Here is a 20,013-nt window from a genome sequence, read left to right on the forward strand (position 1 = left end):
CAGTGCTGCATACAATTCAATGGCTGCTATGTACATGCTCCTCCTTCGTTTCCTTTCTGTTGCCAGCTAGATTTTACCTTAGCCTCTCTTGTCTGATGGAAAAAGAAATTACAAAACAACCTTGACTGCATCCTTCTTTTTTTCCAAAGGATTAGCTGCTCTGTATTCAAGATGTGCTGAGGGGAAAAGGGACGGCTTTCAGACAAGGCTTTTCTGCAATGATTCATCCAGCAGGTTACCGTGTTTTGCAAGTAGGAATTCTGCATCTCCTTCCTTTGTGGCTGCTTGTAACCCTTACATATGCACAGTTCCGATACTCTATCAATGAGGAGCTAAACAGGGGTGAAATTGTTGGGAATATCGCTAAGGATCTTGGAACGGATGTGGCAAAACTAGTAGCTGCTAATCTCCAGGTACTTTCTGATTCCGATTCCCAATATTTCTCTATAAATGTAAACAATGGAGCCATATTGGTGAATGACAGAATAGACAGGGAGCTGCTTTGTGGACAGATTATTACATGTATTTTAAATCTAAAATTTGCAATAGAGAATCCAGTAGAAGTGTACAGGATTGAGGTTGAGATATTAGATATAAATGATAATTCACCCCGATTCCAGAGTGAAGAGCTGACTTTAAAAATAAATGAGTTGGCTTCCCCCGGTGCTAGGTTTTTAATTCCAAATGCACAGGATCCAGATATTGGTTCTAATGCATTGCAGGAATACCATCTTAGCCCTAGTGAAAATTTTGCTCTCATTGTTAAAAAACGCACTGATGGTAGCAAATTTCCAGAATTAGTTCTGGAAAAGGCTCTGGATAGGGAACAGACAGCCGTCCACCATCTGGTACTCAAAGCAGAGGATGGTGGGGTACCATGCAGATCGAGCACCATGAAGATCACAATTATTGTCCTAGATGCCAATGATAATCACCCAGCATTTGATCAGCCTTCCTATAATGTCCAGCTAAAAGAAAATGCCCCTAAAAACTCTATAGTCATAAAACTTAATGCCACAGATTTAGATGAAGGGCCTAATGGAGAAATTGAATACTTTTTTAGCAGCCACAACTCAGAAGCCTTAAGCAATATTTTTCAGCTTAATTCAGAAACTGGTGAAATCCGAGTACTTGGAAATTTAGATTTTGAAGAGATTTCAGTTTATGAGATTGATATTGAGGCTAGAGATAAAGGAAGCCCTATTATGGAAGAGCATTGCAGCGTAATTGTCCATATTATTGATGTAAATGACAATACTCCTGAAATGACTATAAGTGCATTTTCTAGTTCGGTCCCAGAAGACTCACCAGCTGGGACAGTAGTTGCCGTAATCACCATAAAGGACAGAGATCATGGTGATAATGGCAGGGTACAATGCCAAGTAGACAAGAATCTTCCTTTCACAGTCAGGGAAGATTTTGAGCACCAGTTTTCTTTGATTACAAGTGATAACTTAGACCGCGAAAGTGTTTCTGAATACGAAATAACCATTACCGCAAAGGATATGGGGAATCCCCCTCTTTCCACTGTGAAAATTATATCGGTTGCAGTTTCTGATGTGAACGATAACACCCCCCAGTTTGTTGAACCGGTTTATGAAGTCTTTGTGGAAGAAAATAACAAAGCTGGTGAGTTACTTTGTACTGTTTCTGCCACGGACCCAGACTTGGACCAGAATTCACGTCTTTCTTATTCCATATTACAAAATCCTAAAGAGGACTATGCCAGTTCATCTCATATATATATCAATTCCGAAAATGGACAGGTTTACCTTAAATTTCCTCTAGATTATGAAAGAATTAATTATTTCCAATTTCAAATAGAAGTTTCTGATGCTGGCTCTCCACCTCTTAGAAATAAGACTGTGGTACATGTTTTTGTTCTAGATCAAAATGATAATTCTCCAGTAGTTGTATTTCCAGTAATTGGAGCCAATTCTGTTGCTCAATGTAAGATTCCACGTTCTACTGGCCCAAATGTTATGGTAAGCAAGTTATCTGCAGTAGACCATGATTCAGGAAGGAATGCATGGCTTTCCTATAACTTACTGGAAGCAACAGATCCTACCCTATTTAGCATTGTTATGAGAACTGGTGAAATAAGAACTAAACGTGCAATCCAAGATGTTGATCCTAATGTACATGAACTCCTTCTACTTGTGAAAGATTCGGGAGAACCCTGTTTATCAACCTCAGTAACAGTGATGATGACTTTAGAAGACAAAGACCTAGAAGTTTCCCATGGTGTAAAAGACCATTCCAAAAAAAGGAATATTTCTAGTCTCACCTTGTATCTGATTGTTTGTTTGATTGTGATTTCCGTCATCTCACTAATTGGTTTGGCAGCCCTTGGAATTAAAATTCACAAATGTGAGAACAAGAATTTTCCTCTCTGTTGTCGGCAAAATCAAAAGAAAGCTGTGGTAGCCGGATCCAAGCTTCATGGAACTTTTCAGCTACACCCCAGCCTTTGCAATACCATAATAGGAGTTCGAGTGGATTGTGCTGGAAATATCCCATCAAATCGAAGGGTCAGAACATGTTTCTCCCCAGTCTCAGATATTAGTGAGTTTATGTTTATGAGGCCACCTCATGTCACTGCTAGCTCCTCCTCCCCGGGAATACTGGTTCCAGATCCTAACTTCTCCATTGCTTCCAATGAGGTGAGCTCCCAGTATTTGCCATTACTTGAAACCAAAGTCAAACAAGATGAATGTCATTAAGTTTTCTATATTTCATCGTTCATGGCATCTGTGAGCAGTGTGGTGAACATATATACAGTCCATTTTTATCATCAAAGGTCATTACGCCATAGTCTCCGCTCTAAGAAAGACAGGAAGCATACATTGACATTAAAAGAAGAAATCCAGGTCAAATCAAATTAATAATAAATTATTATCAGCATGACATAAATTAGAAGTTACTATAACTTTCATTTGGGTGACATTGTTCTTAGTAGACATCAAGGCCTATATATTGGCATTAGTTATTATCAGAACTTTTGGCATGTCAAGTGCAGCTTAATATGAGCAATTATGAAACAAACAAACATTTGTTATTAATTTATAGATATTTAGGTGATATATATATATATATATATATATATATATATACACATCTATATATATTTACAGGATGTACATAGTGTTTTGATCATTTTCACATACTTATTAAGGGTAAAGCAAAACATAAATAATTTGTACAGGACTAAGGCCTAAGGTCTAAGCCAAATTTTTGAATGCATTCCAGATATTTTACTCTAGCATCAAAGTGCCTAAACAAGACTAAGGAAATACATTTTAGGGACAAATTGAGATGGGATAAGGGTGATACTAACAATCTTTTGTTAATTTAATGGTGGATACTAACTATATTTACTAAACAAATGTAAGGCAAGGGACATTTTTAAAGGTTGAGCAACTCACATTGAGTCTTGTGCTGTAATTTACAAGCTAGAAATTCACAGAATTACATTATCTACAGGGAGTGCAGAATTATTAGGCAAGTTGTATTTTTGAGGATTAATTTTATTATTGAACAACAACCATGTTCTCAATGAACCCAAAAAACTCATTAATATCAAAGCTGAATATTTTTGGAAGTAGTTTTTAGTTTGTTTTTAGTTTTAGCTATTTTAGGGGGATATCTGTGTGTGCAGGTGACTATTACTGTGCATAATTATTAGGCAACTTAACAAAAAACAAATATATACCCATTTCAATTATTTATTTTTACCAGTGAAACCAATATAACATCTCAACATTCACAAATATACATTTCTGACATTCAAAAACAAAACAAAAACAAATCAGTGACCAATATAGCCACCTTTCTTTGCAAGGACACTCAAAAGCCTGCCATCCATGGATTCTGTCAGTGTTTTGATCTGTTCACCATCAACATTGCGTGCAGCAGCAACCACAGCCTCCCAGACACTGTTCAGAGAGGTGTACTGTTTTCCCTCCTTGTAAATCTCACATTTGATGATGGACCACAGGTTCTCAATGGGGTTCAGATCAGGTGAACAAGGAGGCCATGTCATTAGATTTTCTTCTTTTATACCCTTTCTTGCCAGCCACGCTGTGGAGTACTTGGACGCGTGTGATGGAGCATTGTCCTGCATGAAAATCATGTTTTTCTTGAAGGATGCAGACTTCTTCCTGTACCACTGCTTGAAAAAGGTGTCTTCCAGAAACTGGCAGTAGGACTGGGAGTTGAGCTTGACTCCATCCTCAACCCGAAAAGGCCCCACAAGCTCATCTTTGATGATACCAGCCCAAACCAGTACTCCACCTCCACCTTGCTGGCGTCTGAGTCAGACTGGAGCTCTCTGCCCTTTACCAATCCAGCCACGGGCTCATCCATCTGGCCCATCAAGACTCACTCTCATTTCATCAGTCCATAAAACCTTAGAAAAATCAGTCTTGAGGTATTTCTTGGCCCAGTCTGGACGTTTCAGCTTGTGTGTCTTGTTCAGTGGTGGTCGTCTTTCAGCCTTTCTTACCTTGGCCATGTCTCTGAGTATTGCACACCTTGTGCTTTTGGGCACTCCAGTGATGTTGCAGCTCTGAAATATGGCCAAACTGGTGGCAAGTGGCATCTTGGCAGCTGCACGCTTGACTTTTCTCAGTTCATGGGCAGTTATTTTGCGCCTTGGTTTTTCCACACGCTTCTTGCGACCCTGTTGACTATTTTGAATGAAACGCTTGATTGTTCGATGATCACGCTTCAGAAGCTTTGCAATTTTAAGAGTGCTGCATCCCTCTGCAAGATATCTCACTATTTTTGACTTTTCTGAGCCTGTCAAGTCCTTCTTTTGACCCATTTTGCCAAAGGAAAGGAAGTTGCCTAATAATTATGCACACCTTATATAGGGTGTTGATGTCATTAGACCACACCCCTTCTCATTACAGAGATGCACATCACCTAATATGCTTAATTGGTAGTAGGCTTTCGAGCCTATACAGCTTGGAGTAAGACAACATGCATAAAGAGGATGATGTGGTCAAAATACTCATTTGCCTAATAATTCTGCACGCAGTGTAAATAAAAGTATAGTCACTGTAGATAGATAATAATGGATCTAGTTGATAAAGGGTAAAATGATAATCTGATATGTACAGAATCAGTAGTTTAGGGACTTATTCCCACATAACTATTGCACATAAAATATTTTCTTCAATCATCCATGATAATTATTTAAGTTAGAATTACATGTGATCAGTCCCAAGAATTTTCCAAGCAATGATAATTCACAGTCCATAGTCATTTGTGTCAAGTCTGACTGCTAAATATGTTCCTTATGGACAATGATACTTGCCAAGATGAAGTCTAAAATTAGATTTTTCACTGCGGATTGTCAATCTGGAATATTGTACTTAACAAACTTCTTGCCAATAAGAAGGATGAAAGTCACCAGATCTTGTTGGGTTTTGGATCTTGATTAAACAACTGACTGACTGATGTATCTTTATCTTCTGTCTATAAACCTGCAGCACTTTTTAGAGTGCCTTATTAAAGTTGGTACTGTATTGGATAAGAAAGAGACTTTTTGAGGAATACACACCAGCAAAAATGCCATAATTACAATGTAATCAACAAGGCGTACAGAAGTACAATGTCATGTGTTTCGGTCTGTTCTCACAGACCCAGACTTGTTTGTAAAGTTTTTAGTGAGTCCAGATTAACATACAAGCATCTATTGAAGACCAAACGATGGGGTAAGAGACATCATGATTCATGAAATTCTTATTTATTTTGTCATACAAAAATCATATATGTGCTCTACATTTTCTTACATTCATAATAAAGCATTTTCATATTTCCTTTGTGTCAATTGAGTGTGTGGAACATCGTTTTTTCATCCTGTTTTACATATTTCTGATGCTCGTAAGTTGTTACAATAATGGAAATGTTTCTATATACCTGATATTTCTTAAAGTGCACCTATACACTGTAAAGGCAATCATGTTGTGGGTTTATCTAAGAGTAAAGCCTGATTAAGACCAGATTAATGGTTGTCATCAACTAATCAGGAACCTATACAGGAAATGGCACATTATGTATAGGTATTCCCTATACAGTTTCAAGGGTAAGTTATGGCAACCATTGATCAGGACCTGAACAGGCAGGCAGGTTAGGCCTGTCAAAAAACACTGACTGAGCCTCCTTGTCAGTTGAGGTCATATGGGTGAGACTTTAGGACCATGTGGCCACATCTATTCTAGGATCTAGCTGTATGACAAAGAGGTTGTACGACATTAGAAAACATAATCTACCTTTTTTTTTAAATGGCACACCATGGATTATTGACTGTGATGATGATGATGATGATGTCACTGCTTAGACTGGAGGTATATTATCATCATACTCATCCAGTATAAAACCTGTGTAAATAGATAAGAGCAAAAAAACTCTGTAATGCTAATTGTACTGTGTAATCATACATACATTTATCCATTTCAACAACAGAATCTGTCATCCATAACATAGTGGAATGTGACCACAAATTATGTCTATCTATATTTCTATCTATCTACAGTACCTATCTATCTATCTATCTATCTATCTATATTTCTATCTATCTATCTATATATCTATATTTCTATCTATCTATCTATCTAGAATCCATTTTAGAATAAATTAATATTGGATAATAAGTGTAATCAATAAGAAGGTGATGTTATATGCAGTATGTTAAATTATTCTCTTTTACAAACTATAACCTCATCTAAACATCAAACCATGTCTGCACAAGCACTAAATAACCGGCAATCAGTATTTTACACATTCTATTCGGCATTTGACTTTATTAATTAGAATTGTTTCTATGCTTGTGTTTTGAAAAGATGACAGCATAGTTGACAACTGTCCAAATTTGCTGGGACTCCCCCTGATTTTCAGAGACAGTCCTTGTAAATCTGCCCTGTCCATGGCCAAAAGGGGTGGGGTTCACACAAACCCCGCTCATAAGTGGGTGTTTCTGGTGGGCTCAGGGGGGTTCCCAGGGAGGGTATTATATGCCTCGATTTTACCAACTGAAGAGTTGGTAAGTATTCAACAGGACATAGCAACTATTATAGCTTCTAGATCCTTTTCTACAGTCCTTAATGAGAACCTATCACCATGAAATGCAGTGCAATCTGCGGGCAGCATGTTATAGAGCAGGAAAGGCTGAGCAGATTGATATAAGGTTTTGTTGGAAAAGATTTAACAAAACTTGTAATCTTATACAATTTAAATCACTGCTCTTTCTGAGCTCAAAATGTCCCATGTGGCTATTATCAGGGATTCATAGCATTTTCCATGTAAGTATGTACACAGAGATAGCTGGTAATTACTGATAAGACTGCCCCTGTGTACAACTGAACCCAGAAATGACAATCTATAAATGACAAGTAGTGAATCTTTTCCCACAAAAGCTATATATCAATCTGCTCAGCTCATTCTGCTCTATAACATGCTGCCTGTTGACTGCACTGCATTTAAAAACGTATTTTATCTACCGGTATATTCTTTTTTCACACGCATAATCTAGTGGGAGTTGTTGGCACCCATGGAAGTTGATTATAGTCACCAAAAGAAGACAATTTAAATGGACAGTTTATAGCTGGGAATTCACGTTGTAATGTATATCCTGTGTCAGCAGGGCAGACCAATAACAATATCACATAAGAAAGCAAATAGAACTGGAATGTATTCTCTTCTTTCTTCTCTTCTCTAGAAACAAATGAGATCAGGGTTGTGTCTTGTCATTCTACATCTTTAATCAAATAAAGCTGCTGAAAATGAATTATCATGCTGCATTTACACAGCCTGATAGAGCAGGCAATTATCGGGAAGGAACTGTTTCTTCCCGATAAGTGTCTGCTCCTCTGCGGAGGCGAAGAGCTGCATTTTACATGCAGTGATCAAGCATTTGTATGAACATTCGTTCCCGGCATTCTGCCTGACAATCAGGCAGTGTAAATCCAGCATAAGTTGTTCTGAATGAAAAAAAAAATTATAGATTTATTTTTTACATTTCCTGGTACCCCTGCAATCAGTTAGGGAGGTCCTACCTCTTCCTGTTGTCATGGCACAGCAATGACATGTAGTCCAGAGTCATGTGACAGCAACAATTAATGGCAAGCCACAATGGTGATGTCAAAGTAGTACTGGACTACGAAAACAGCCAAGGATTCCAGTTATTACTAACACTGGAATGGAACCAAACTTAAAATGTTAGTATATTAGAACAAGTTTTTCCCTTTTTAAATTCTATTGTTTCTGAAGGGGTCAAAAACAAACTGTCACTATCTTTTTTGCCTCAGGAAAATAGCTTTTTTAATTAATTCATTTCTTGATGTAGCTGCTGAGACAGCCACATCAGATTCCTTTATCATCAGCCAATTTCAAGGCTATTCTCACTAAAACGCCACATGAATATTTATGGTAATTTTTGGAACATACAACAGAGCTCTAGAACTACAACGCCGTGTTTCAGTTGCAACATCATACAACAATTTCTGTGCAATTCATAGATGTCACTGTATTCAATTTCCAATATAATATAACTTACACATGACATGTAGGAAAATATGCTATGTTTTAACAAAGGATGGTAAGATTGCAGTGATGTCAGATCTGTGAAAATAGCTATTGCCCAATATATGTCATGTTACAGAGGAATTATCCCCTAGTAGTATTGCTTCTAAGACATAAAGCACTGTACAGGTTACCGTAAGCTGGTACACAGAGTTGCTGCAGCTCTGGACTGCTTGTGCTGTGCTATTGCCTCCTGCGCACTGCCCTCTACTTTATGATGCCCTCACTAAGAGGAGTCACGGCATTCAAAGAAGTGTCACGTTATCCTTAAGCTCCTGTTCTCCCCATCCACCTGCAGATGATTGGCAGTTCTGTCAAATGGTGGGCAGGAAGAGGGGGAGCTCATGAATAAGTCTGACTCTTCTCTGGCAGTCCCTGAGTCCTCTCAGGCATGCTCTGCCAGCATTAAACAGCGTTAAATAGCAGTGAAATTAGCATGTCTGTCACCACGTTATTCCGCCCTCAGTGACCGCAGCAAAAAGGAGGTGACAGGTTCCCTTTAAAGGGACACTAAAGCCAGAAAAAACGCATAATCTACTAAGGAAAGTTTGTCCTTCTGCTTGGGCATCTTCAAACTGCTACAGAAATCAGTTTTGGCAGAATTCCTGCAGTCAGATAAGTGCCTCATTCCTCCCTGCCTCCCCATCTTCAGCTGGAGACAGGCTGCTATCAGGTTATGTGCACTAACATGACCTCACAGTCACAACTTAAATACACTATTCAATAGACAGAGCATTGTGAAAGTACTTCTTACAAAAACACCTCCTGTATGCAGGGATACTAGACAGTACCAGTGCACTACAGAATGTGCTATACAGCTTTCCCAGGTGTCGGAATGTCAGGTTTGCATATATAGGCAGGAAGGATTTGTCACTGTCACTGTCTGTACAGTGTGGGAAAGCTGGATTACAAGTCTTATGGATATGTACACACTACCTGGATAATGTTACCCTTACATTATGCAAATAACCCAGCTTTACCAGGACCCGGAAAGGCAAATCTGCCAAGATATGGCACTATTTAGGAGTGAGGAGAGGGATTTTTCTTGGAAAATTTTGTATTCTGCAGTCCATTACAGTTCCTCATAGTAGTTACCCAGCTCTCTCAGGACCCTGAAAGGGAAATATGCCAAACTATGACACTATTTAGGAGTGAATAGGGAAATTTATCTTGGTAGATTTGCAGTCTATTACAGCTCCACATGGTTGAAACCCAACTTTCCCAGGATCTTGAAAGGCAAAACTGCCTAGCTATGGCATTATTTGGTAGTGAGGAGTAGTGTTGAGCGAACCCGAACTGTAAAGCCGGACCCGAACCCGAACTTTGCCGGAAAAGTTTGGGTTCGAGTTCGATGTTCGGGCATTTAATAAAGCTTTTGAAAGGCTACAGGGCAGCCAATCATCAAGCTTTTAAGCTGTGGGCACTTAGAAGCCATCACAGCCATCCCTAGTAATGGCATGGCTGTGATTGGCTGGTGCATCATGTGACCCACCCTCTATACAAGCTGGATCACGTGTAGCACTGCCCATCAGCTCTGAGTAGTGCAGGGACAGGAAGCAGGCAGCTGAAGTGACGGAGAATGTTATGAAGCTGGCTTTTTGTTTTGTGCGTTACCTATAACGATTTTTGTGGATGCAATACACCAGCTTTGCAACCCTGAAACAGAAATATAATAATAAATCTGCCTGCTAATTCTGTGGGTGACCTATAGCGATTTTTTGTGGGTGCAATGCAACATCTTTGTACCCCTGACACAGAAATATAATAATTAATCTGGCTGTTAATTCTGTGGGTGACCTATAGTGATTTTTGGTGGGTGCAATGCACCATTTTTGTACCCCTGACACAAAAATAAAATAGTTAATCCATCTGTTAGTTTGATGGGTGACATATACCCATTGTTGGTGTAAGATACACATGCACTGCCTATGTGACAGGGAAATTAATATAGTTAATCCGTCTGTGAGTTCAGTGGGTGACATATACCCATTTTTGGTGTGAGGTCCACCTGCACTGCATACCTGACAGGGAAATTATTATAGTTAATCTATATGTTAGTTCGCGGGGTGACATATACCCATTTTTGGTGTGAGATACACGTGCACTTTATATGTGACAGGGACATTAATATAGTTAATCTGACTGTTAGTTGGCCGGTGACATATACCCATTTTTGGTGTGAGGTACACCTGCACTGCATACGTGACAGGGCAATCAATATAGTTACAATATATAATTAATCCGTCTGTTAGTTCGGCCGGTGACATATACTTATTTTTGGTGTGAGATACACGTGCACTACATATCTGACAGGGAAATTAATATAGTTAATCCATCTGTTAGTTTGTGGGTGACATATTCCCATTTTTGGTGTGAGGTACACCGGTACACCTGCACTGCATACGTGACAGAGAAATTAATATAGTTAATCTGTCTGTTAGTCCGGTGGGTGACATATACCCATTTTTGGTGTGAGGTACACCTGCACTGCATATGTGACAGGGAAATTAATATAGTTAATCCATCTGTTAGTTTGTCGGTGACATAGTCCCATTTTTGGTGTGAGGTACACCTGCACTGCATACGTGACAGAGAAATTAATATAGTTAATCTGTCTGTTAGTCCGGTGGGTGACATATACCCATTTTTGGTGTGAGGTACACCTGCACTGCATATGTGACAGGGAAATTAATATAGTTAATCCATCTGTTAGTTTGTCGGTGACATATACCCATTTTTGGTATGAGGTACACCTGCACTGCATACGAGAAAGAGAAATTAATATAGTTAATCTGTCTGTTAGTTCGGTGGGTGACCTCAAAGAATGAGGAGAGCATCAAATAAGGGATATAGTGCTGGTCGTGGTGCTGCTGGTGCTGGTGGAGCTCCTGTTGCAGGGAGAGGACGTGGTCGATCTGTGCTAGCTATACGCCCAAATGAAACACCTTCCTCAGGTGCACGTAGGTGACAGGACGTTTAGCGTCATCTTGTAGGCCCGAATACCGGTGTACGAATGGTGATGCCAGAACAAGTAGAGGCGGTAGTAGATTGGATGGCTGACAGTGCCTTCAGTTCCTTCACAATGTCTCCCCCACCGGTCCCCTGCTGAAACCGAAGAGTTGGCACCTGCAGCCCATGTGCATCTTTCTTTCACCTCACCCCCTTGCAAATCAGCCAAGCAGTCTGAGCCCCAAGTCATGCAGCAGTCTCTTATGATTTTTGATGACTCTGCTGGAGGGATTTCCATGGGCCATCCACCTAGCCGTGCCCCAGAAGTGGAAGAGATTGAGTGCACCGATGCCCAAACACTTATGTTTCAGGATGTGGACATGGGAGGACCACCACAGCACGTCTCTGATGATGACGAAACACAGGTGCCAACTGCTGCAGCTTTCTGCAGTGTGCAGACCGGCAAGGAGAGCAGGGGTGTAGAGTGGGTGGAAGATGATGTGGAGGATGATGAGGTCCGGGACCCCACAAGGAATCAAGGTCATGCGAGTGACGTGTGCAGTTCGGAGGAAGAGACGGTGGTCACACAGCACCAGCCGAGGGAGCAGGGTGCAAAAGCAGAGTGGCCTGCTACCACCCACCGCACCCAGGGACTGAGCAGACCAAAGCCAGCCCCAAGGAGTTCCCTGGCGTGACAGTTCTTCAGACAATGTGCTGATGACAAAACGCGAGTGGTTTGCATGCTGTGCAATCAGAGCCTGAAGAGAGGCATAAATGTTGTAAACCTGAGCACCACCTGCATGACCAGGCATCTAAATGCAAAGCACGAGCTGCAGTGAAGTAAGCACCTCAAAAACCACGAAAGATCTCAGGCTCCTCCTGGTCCCTCTTCTGCTGCGGTCTCGGCCTCTTCCTCCCCCTCTGGAGTGACAATGGCACCTGCCACCCAGCAAACAGAGGATGTGGCAGCAACCACAGTCATGTTGCGCTGTTTCGAGCACTCCACCAACATGGCCAGTGCCGATGACGCAGTCCTCAGCGTTACTATCCCACTTCTATATCTCCTTGAAAAAACGCTTCAGGCAATGATGGAAGAGGATATGGCACAGGAAGAAGAGGAGGAGGAAGAGCGATCATTTCCATGGTTATCAGGCCAGTGATTCACAAGTGGCCCTCCGGCTTCGTGCACCAACAGAGGCTAGGTACACAATTGTCCAGCCATGGCACAGTTCTGGAGGATGAGGAGACTGATGATGAGGAGGAACCGTGTTCACAGCAGGGTGGCACCCAAAGCAGCTCATGGACATCACTGGAGTGTGGCTGGGGTGATACAGAGGACACAGGCGACACACCTCCCAAAGAGGACAGCTTGTCATTGCCTCTGGGCAGCCTGGCACACATGAGCGACTACATGCTGCAGTGCCTGCTCAACGACGGCCGAGTTGCCCACATTCTAACCAGTACTGATTACTGGGTGGCCACCCTGCTGGATCCCCACTACAAGGACAACGTGCCGTCCTTAATTCCGTCACTGGAGCGCGATCGGAAGATGCGCGAGTACAAGAGCACGCTGGTAGACACGCTGCTGATGGCATTCCCACCTGACACTGGGGGCTCAGTGGAAGCACAAGGCGAAGACAGAGAAAGAGGAAGTAGTCGCCAAAGCAGCTGGGGAACCGCCAGCACCTCAGAAGAGAGGGTTAGCATGGCCGAAATGTGGAAAAGCTTTGTCAGCACGCCACAACAACCAGCACCACTATGCTGATATGGAACGTCTTAGCAGGAGGCAGCATTTCAGCAACATGGTGGAACAGTACGTGTGCACATGGCTACACATATTGACTGATGGGTCTGCCCCATTCAACTTCTGGGTCTCCAAATTGGGCACATGGCCTGAGCTTGTCCTTTACATCTTGGATGTGCTGGCCTGCCCTGCAGCCAGTGTAATGTCCGAACGTGTGTTTAGCACGGCAGGGTGCGTCATCACAGACAAGCGCAGCCGCCTGTCCACAGCCAATGTGGACAAGCTCACGTTCATTAAAATTAACCAGGCATGGATCCCACAGGACTTGGAGACAAGTATACCGGCCGCACCCAGCCATTGTTATACTCCAGCGCACTTTCTCTTTGCATTCTCTTTTCTATTTTCCAATGTTTTGGGGTCTTCCTACACCGCCACCTCCCCAGCCTCCTCAACCTTCTACTTCACTTTGACTTCCGCCTCCTAGTTCGAGATTATAATTTTTTATTTTTTTCTATTCTATGTTATTTTAAGTCATTTCCCTATCCAGATTTGTTTGCCGGGCAACTGCCCTGCTCTTACCCCCATTTTGATCCTTTTGCAGCACTCTAGCCCTTAGGCCTCATGCACACGACAGTTGTTTTTCTCAGCCTCGGTTCCGTTTTTTTTGTGGATAGGATGGGGCCCCATTCATTTCAATGGGTCAGCCAAAAAATGCTGATAGTTCATCCGTTTGTGTTCCGCGTCCGTTGTCCGTGTTTCCCTTCAGCAAAAAGGATAGGCATTTATTACAAAGGGATCTGTGAAAAAAAACTGATCCTCCCAAAAAAAACGGATGCCACATCAGTTTTTTTAGCGGACGCACAATTTGCGGACGCAAAAAACAACTGTCGTGTGCATGAGGCCTTACTATGACTATTTTACAGCCATTTTAGTGCACCAAAGTTCAGGTCCCCATTGACTTTAATGTGGGTCGGGTTCGAGTTCGGGTCAAGTTCTGGTCCCGAACCCAAACTTTGAGCCGAAGTTTGGCCAAACCGAACCCGAACATCCACGGGTCCGCTCCTCCCTGGTGAAGAGGATGATTTATTTAGAGAGTTAGTATTTATCAGTCCCTATTACAGCTGCACATAATTTGTTACGCAGCTTTCCCAGGACCCTGAATGACAAATCTGTCTAGCTAGTCTACAGTATAGAGGCTCTGTCACTGGGATTGTTACTCAACTTTTCCAGACCCCTGACTAGCAAATTCAGCTAGGTATTTTACAATACTGGAGAGTTAGCAATTGATAAATACGATGATCTGGCTTTCTGCAGTCTGGGAAAGTTGGGTAACAATGTCTGCAGGGCAGTGATAAGAAATAAATTGGTTTTATAAAATACACACAATGCTGTCCTGATACATGACATGAATCTATTATATGTAAGCAAGGAAACATAATCTGTTGTTACAAATGCAGTGCAAAAGTCTTGTCGCTTTTCCAGGACCCTGAACAGCAATCTCGTCTAGCTAAATGAAGGAAATTATTACTACATAACTAGGCAAATTTGTGAAAGCTGTACTTCTGTAATGGAGGCCATATTTGGTATATATATTAATATATATTCTGTATACACTATATCCATAAATATAATATCAAGACAACCATGTGTATAAACTATTTATGTAGTTTGGTCTCCAGTTTACAGTTGTGTGCAAAATAATAGCAGTGTGTTTAAAAAAATGAACAAAGCTCAAAATCCTTCTTATACACACAAATGCATTGGGAACACTACACATTCTATTCCAAATCAAAACATGAAGAAAAAATGTATCAAATTTGTGTTGTTCCTCTAAAAAAAAAACATTGAAGAGAAGTGAATATTAGACTGTTCAAAAAAAAATAGCAGTGTTTGTATTCTTCTTTACAAACTGAAACATTTCACTATATAAACTGAAAAATGTTTGAATATTTTGCTTTCCTTTGAACCACTTAACTAATATTTAGTTGTATAACCTCTGTTTCTGAGAACTGCTGTACATCTGTGTTGCATGGAGTCAACCAACTTCTGGCACCTGTGAGCAGGTATTCCAGCCCAGGATGATTGGACTACATTCCACAGTTCTTCTCTATTTCTTGGTTTTGCCTTAGAAACTGCTTTTTTATATGTCACCCCACAAGTTTTCTATTGGATTAAGATCCGGGGATTGGGCTGACCACTCCATAACGTCAATCTTGTTGGTCTAGAACCAAATGTTGCAAGTTTTCCTGGTGTATTTGGGGTTGTTGTCTTGTTGGAACACCCATTTCAAGGGAATTTCCTCTTCAGCATAAGGCAGCATGACCTCTTCAAGTATTCTGATGTATTCAAACTGATCCATGATCCCTGGTATGCGATAAATAGGCCCAATACCCTAGTATGAGAACATCCCCATATCATGATGCTTGTGCCACCATGCTTCACTGTCTTCACAGTGTACTGTGGCTTGAATTCAGTGTTTGGGGGTCGTCTGACAAACTGTCTCCGGCCACTAGACCCAAAAAGAACAATCTTACTTTCATCAGTCCACAAAATGTCTCTTTAGGCCAGTCAATGTGCTCTTTGGCAAATTGTAACCTCTTCGGCACATGTCTTTTTTTCAACAGTGGGACTTTGTGGGGGCTTCTTGCAGATAGCTTGGCTTCACATAGGCGTCTTCTAATTGTAACAGTACTCACAGGTAACTTTAGACCTTCTTTGATCTTCCTGGAGCTGATTGTTGGCTGAGTCCTTGCCATTTTGGCTATTCTTCTATCCATTCGAATGATAGTTTTTCACTTTCTTCCACATCTTTCAGGTTTTGGTTGCCATTTTAAAGCATTTGTGATCATTTTAGCTGAGCAGCCTATCATTTTCTGCACTTCTTTATATGTTTTCCCCTGTCCAATCAACTTTTTAATCAAGGTACGCTGTTCTTCTGAGCAATGTCTCACAGAGAGAAATTCACTGTAACCAGCATGTACAACATTTGCTGCCTTCCTTCCTTAAATAAGGGCAATAATTGCCACCTGTTTTTCAAAGAATGAATGACCTCACTAATTGAACTTCACACTGCTATTATTTTGAACATGTCCCTTTCAATTAGTGATTGAATTACAGAGAATCAGCAGCATGCATGTCATGACTGTTGGGTCTGCTGGATTTCGATTACTCTACTACACCTGCTAGTAAATTTTTTGCCATGTAGAAATATAATTTCTACCAAAAACAGTGATTGATCAGGTTAGTGATGTCTGACTGCTATTATTTTGAACACAACTGTACTTCCACATGGTACTCAACTTTCTAAAGCTGCTGAAAGGCAAATCTGCACATTTATACATTGAAGGGAATAATTACCATTGTGTAACTGGGCAGATTAGCTATTCAGCTGTATGGACTATAGCTACTACTATGTACATATACTACAGCTGGTACTATGGTTGGTGATGTTACCAAATCTATTTGGCACTATTAGTAACTAGGGGATTCCTACCAACAAAATGACCATGCTTACTGTGTGGACAAAATTTATCTAGACTAAATCTAGCCCCATCTTCTTAAACTTCCTGGGTCACGAACACTAGCATCAGAGGAGGAGAAGGAGGAGGAGAAATCATGGCTGAAGTCTGAGATAACAATGTGCTGCTTTTCTAGTTTATTTTTCATGGTCTGCAATTGTGATACCGACAAAACAAAACCAAAGGTTTTCTTTTTTCTTTGTTTGGATTCTGGGTTTAGTAGCAGTTTAAAGTTCAATAAATTACCGTATTTTTCGCCATATAAGACGCACATGCCCATAAGACGCACCTAGGTTTTTGAGGAGGAAAATAAGAAAAAAATAAATTTTAAACCAAAAGGTGTGCTTTTGATGGGTTTTGAACTAATGGTGGTCTGTGGATGACATTTTTATGGGGGATCTGTGGATGACACTGTTATGGAGGGCATCTGTGGATGACACACTGTTATGGGGATGAGTGGATGGCACTGTTATGGGGGATCTGTGGATGGCACTATTATGGGGGATCTGTGGATGACACTGTTATGGGGGATCTACGGATGGCACTGTTATGGGAGATCTGTGGATGGCACTGTTATGGGGGGATTTGTGGATGACACTGTTATGGGGAGGGATCTGTGGATGACACTGTTATGGGGGGTGATCTGTGGATGACACTGCTATGGGGGGATCTGTTTATGACACATATATAGCATCTTATGCTATATATGTGTCATCCACAGATCCCCCCATAACACTGTCCTTTTGTAAATATTGACCCCCCAATACAGAGGGTGGAGGCCGGCAACTTGTGTTGGAATCGTGGCAGGGCCCGGTGCAGTCACTGTTGTCTATTACACCCGGCCCCGCTCACAGCAGTATTTATTAAGTAAAGTCATGGGTAAAGCTTTGTTAATGTATAGCAATCCTCTGCAGCAGTAGAGCACGTAGTACTCACTATGAAACTCCCGTAGCAGGCAGGGTGGCCGGCAGTGTAACATCACTCACTCCGTCATACGCCTGCTCCGCCTGCTTCATTCATAAAGTGGGAGAAGCATGTGCATGAGGAAGTGAGTAACCGGCCAGCCTGCCTGCTACGGGAGTTTCGTAGTGAGTACTACGTGCACTACTGCTGCAGAGGATTGCTACACCTTATCAAAGCTTTACCCATGACTTCACTTAATAAATACTGCTGTGAGCGGGGCCCGGTGTAATAGAGAATAGTGACTGCACCGGGCCCCGCTGCGATTCCAACACAAGTTGCCGGCCTCCACTCCCTGTATTGGGGGGTCAATATTTACAAAAGGACAGTGTTATGGGGGGGATCTGTGGATGACACATATATAGCATAAGATCCCCCCATAGCAGTGTCATCCACAGATCACTCCCCATAACAGTGTCATCCACAGATCCCTCCCCATAACAGTGTCATCCATAGATCCCCCCCATCCGATGGTATATTCTAACCCCCAGGCGTTCCCATGGTGACGGGAACGCTTGCCTGGGGGTTAGAATATACCATTGGATCTGAGTTTTCACGATCTCAGTGAGATCATGAAAACTCAGATCCAATGGTATATTCTAACCCCCAGGCGTTCCCATGGTGATGGGAACGCTTGTTGGGGAGGAGTATGCCGAACAACTGTACAGATTGAAAAAAAAAAATGAATATTCTAAAAAACTAATATATTCGATATAGTGCTGTATATTAGTTTTTTAGAATATTCTTAATATTCTAAAACAAGAATATATAGCAATATAGCGAATATTCGAAAAAACTAATGTAGAGCAATTTAGCTAATATAGTGCTATAATCTTTTTTGTCTAATAGTTGTAATTTTTTTCTCATCTGAAGTTCAGATTTGAAAAAAATTACAACTATTTAAAAAAAAGATTATGGCACTATATTAGCTAAATTGCTGTATATTTGTTTTTTTAGAATATTCGCTTAATTGCTATACCGTATATTATTGAGTTAGAATATTACGAATATTCTAAAAAACAAATCTATTCGATATGGTGCTATATATTCGTTTTTTAGCATATTGGTAATATTCTGAAACAAGAATATATAGCAATATAGCTAATATTAAAAAAAAAAAAGAATCTAGAGCAATTTAGCTAATATAGTGCTATAATCTTCTTTGTCTAATAGTTGTAATTTTTTTCTCATCTGAAGTCCAGATTTGAAAAAAATTATGACTATTAAAAAAAAAGATTATAGCACTATATTAGCTAAACTGCTCTATATTAGTTTTTTTCTGAATATTCGCTATATTGCTATATATTCTTGTTTTAGAATATTACGAATATTCTGAAAAACAAATATAGCACTATATTAGCTATATTGCTCTATATATTAGTTTTTTAGAATATTCGTCATTTTTTTTCTATCTGAAGTCATGATTCCTCCCTGCTTAAGTAACTTAAGCAGTGAGGAATCATGACTTCAGATGGAAAAAAATGATGAATATTCTAAAAAACTAATATATAGCAGTATATTCTGTAGTGCTATATATTCGTTTTTGACCCACGCCTGTATTGATCGTGTAATATTTGCATATTACGCGATCATTACCTTGACGATTTTTTTTGTAAAAAAAAAGTAGAATATAACGAATATTCAAATTCGCGAATATTCGATGAATATTAGACAAAATATTCGCGAAATATAGCGAATTCGAATATGACCTCTGCCGCTCATCACTAGTCATAGGGCAAAAAATGCATCAAAAGCTGCACGTAAGACCATTTTCATGAGCAGTCATTTAAATTTAAGATTGAACTATACTACAGACTTTAGAGCCATGTGCAGTACATAACTTAGAAGACATTTAAGACTGGCTATACATATCTATCATAGGCGTGCACACAGGGTATGATGGGTGTGCCTGGGCAAGCCTGCTTGCCGGCGAATACTAAAGAAGCGCTTCCATTTTGAAAGCGCTCATTAGTACCAGAGGACCAGGAAGCAGTGAACTCTCTGGTCCTCGGCTGTCGGCTGTGCAGGGCTGTGCACAGCGTGAGGCGCTTTGTGATGTCACGCTGTGTGCGCCAGTTCAGAGCGCACAGCCGAGAGCCGACATCAGGAGTAATAAAATTGCGGGCGGCGAGGAGCGGCGGCGTCCAGGAGCAGAGAGGTAAGTTGTTTGTTATTTTACAAAAAATTAGGCTGCTGGGGGCATAATGGGGGCTAATGAGAGGCATACAGGGAGTGCAGAATTATTAGGCAAGTTGT

At 40.8% G+C, this 20,013-nt stretch overlaps 1 protein-coding gene across 1 annotated transcript in view; it reads left to right on the top strand.

Moving 5' to 3' along the window:
- The first annotated feature begins 218 nt into the window (after window positions 1-218).
- The window catches only part of LOC121008763 (protocadherin gamma-C5-like), a 79,931-nt gene continuing 60,136 nt past the window's right edge, over window positions 219-20,013 (top strand). Inside the window, exon 1 of the mRNA XM_040441461.1 lies at window positions 219-2,663. Coding sequence (XP_040297395.1) covers window positions 219-2,663 — 2,445 coding nt within the window. The remainder of the gene's footprint in view (window positions 2,664-20,013) is intronic.

The sequence above is a fragment of the Bufo bufo genome, chromosome 1, assembly GCF_905171765.1.
Source record: "Bufo bufo chromosome 1, aBufBuf1.1, whole genome shotgun sequence".
In the NCBI taxonomy this organism is placed as follows: domain Eukaryota; kingdom Metazoa; phylum Chordata; class Amphibia; order Anura; family Bufonidae; genus Bufo; species Bufo bufo.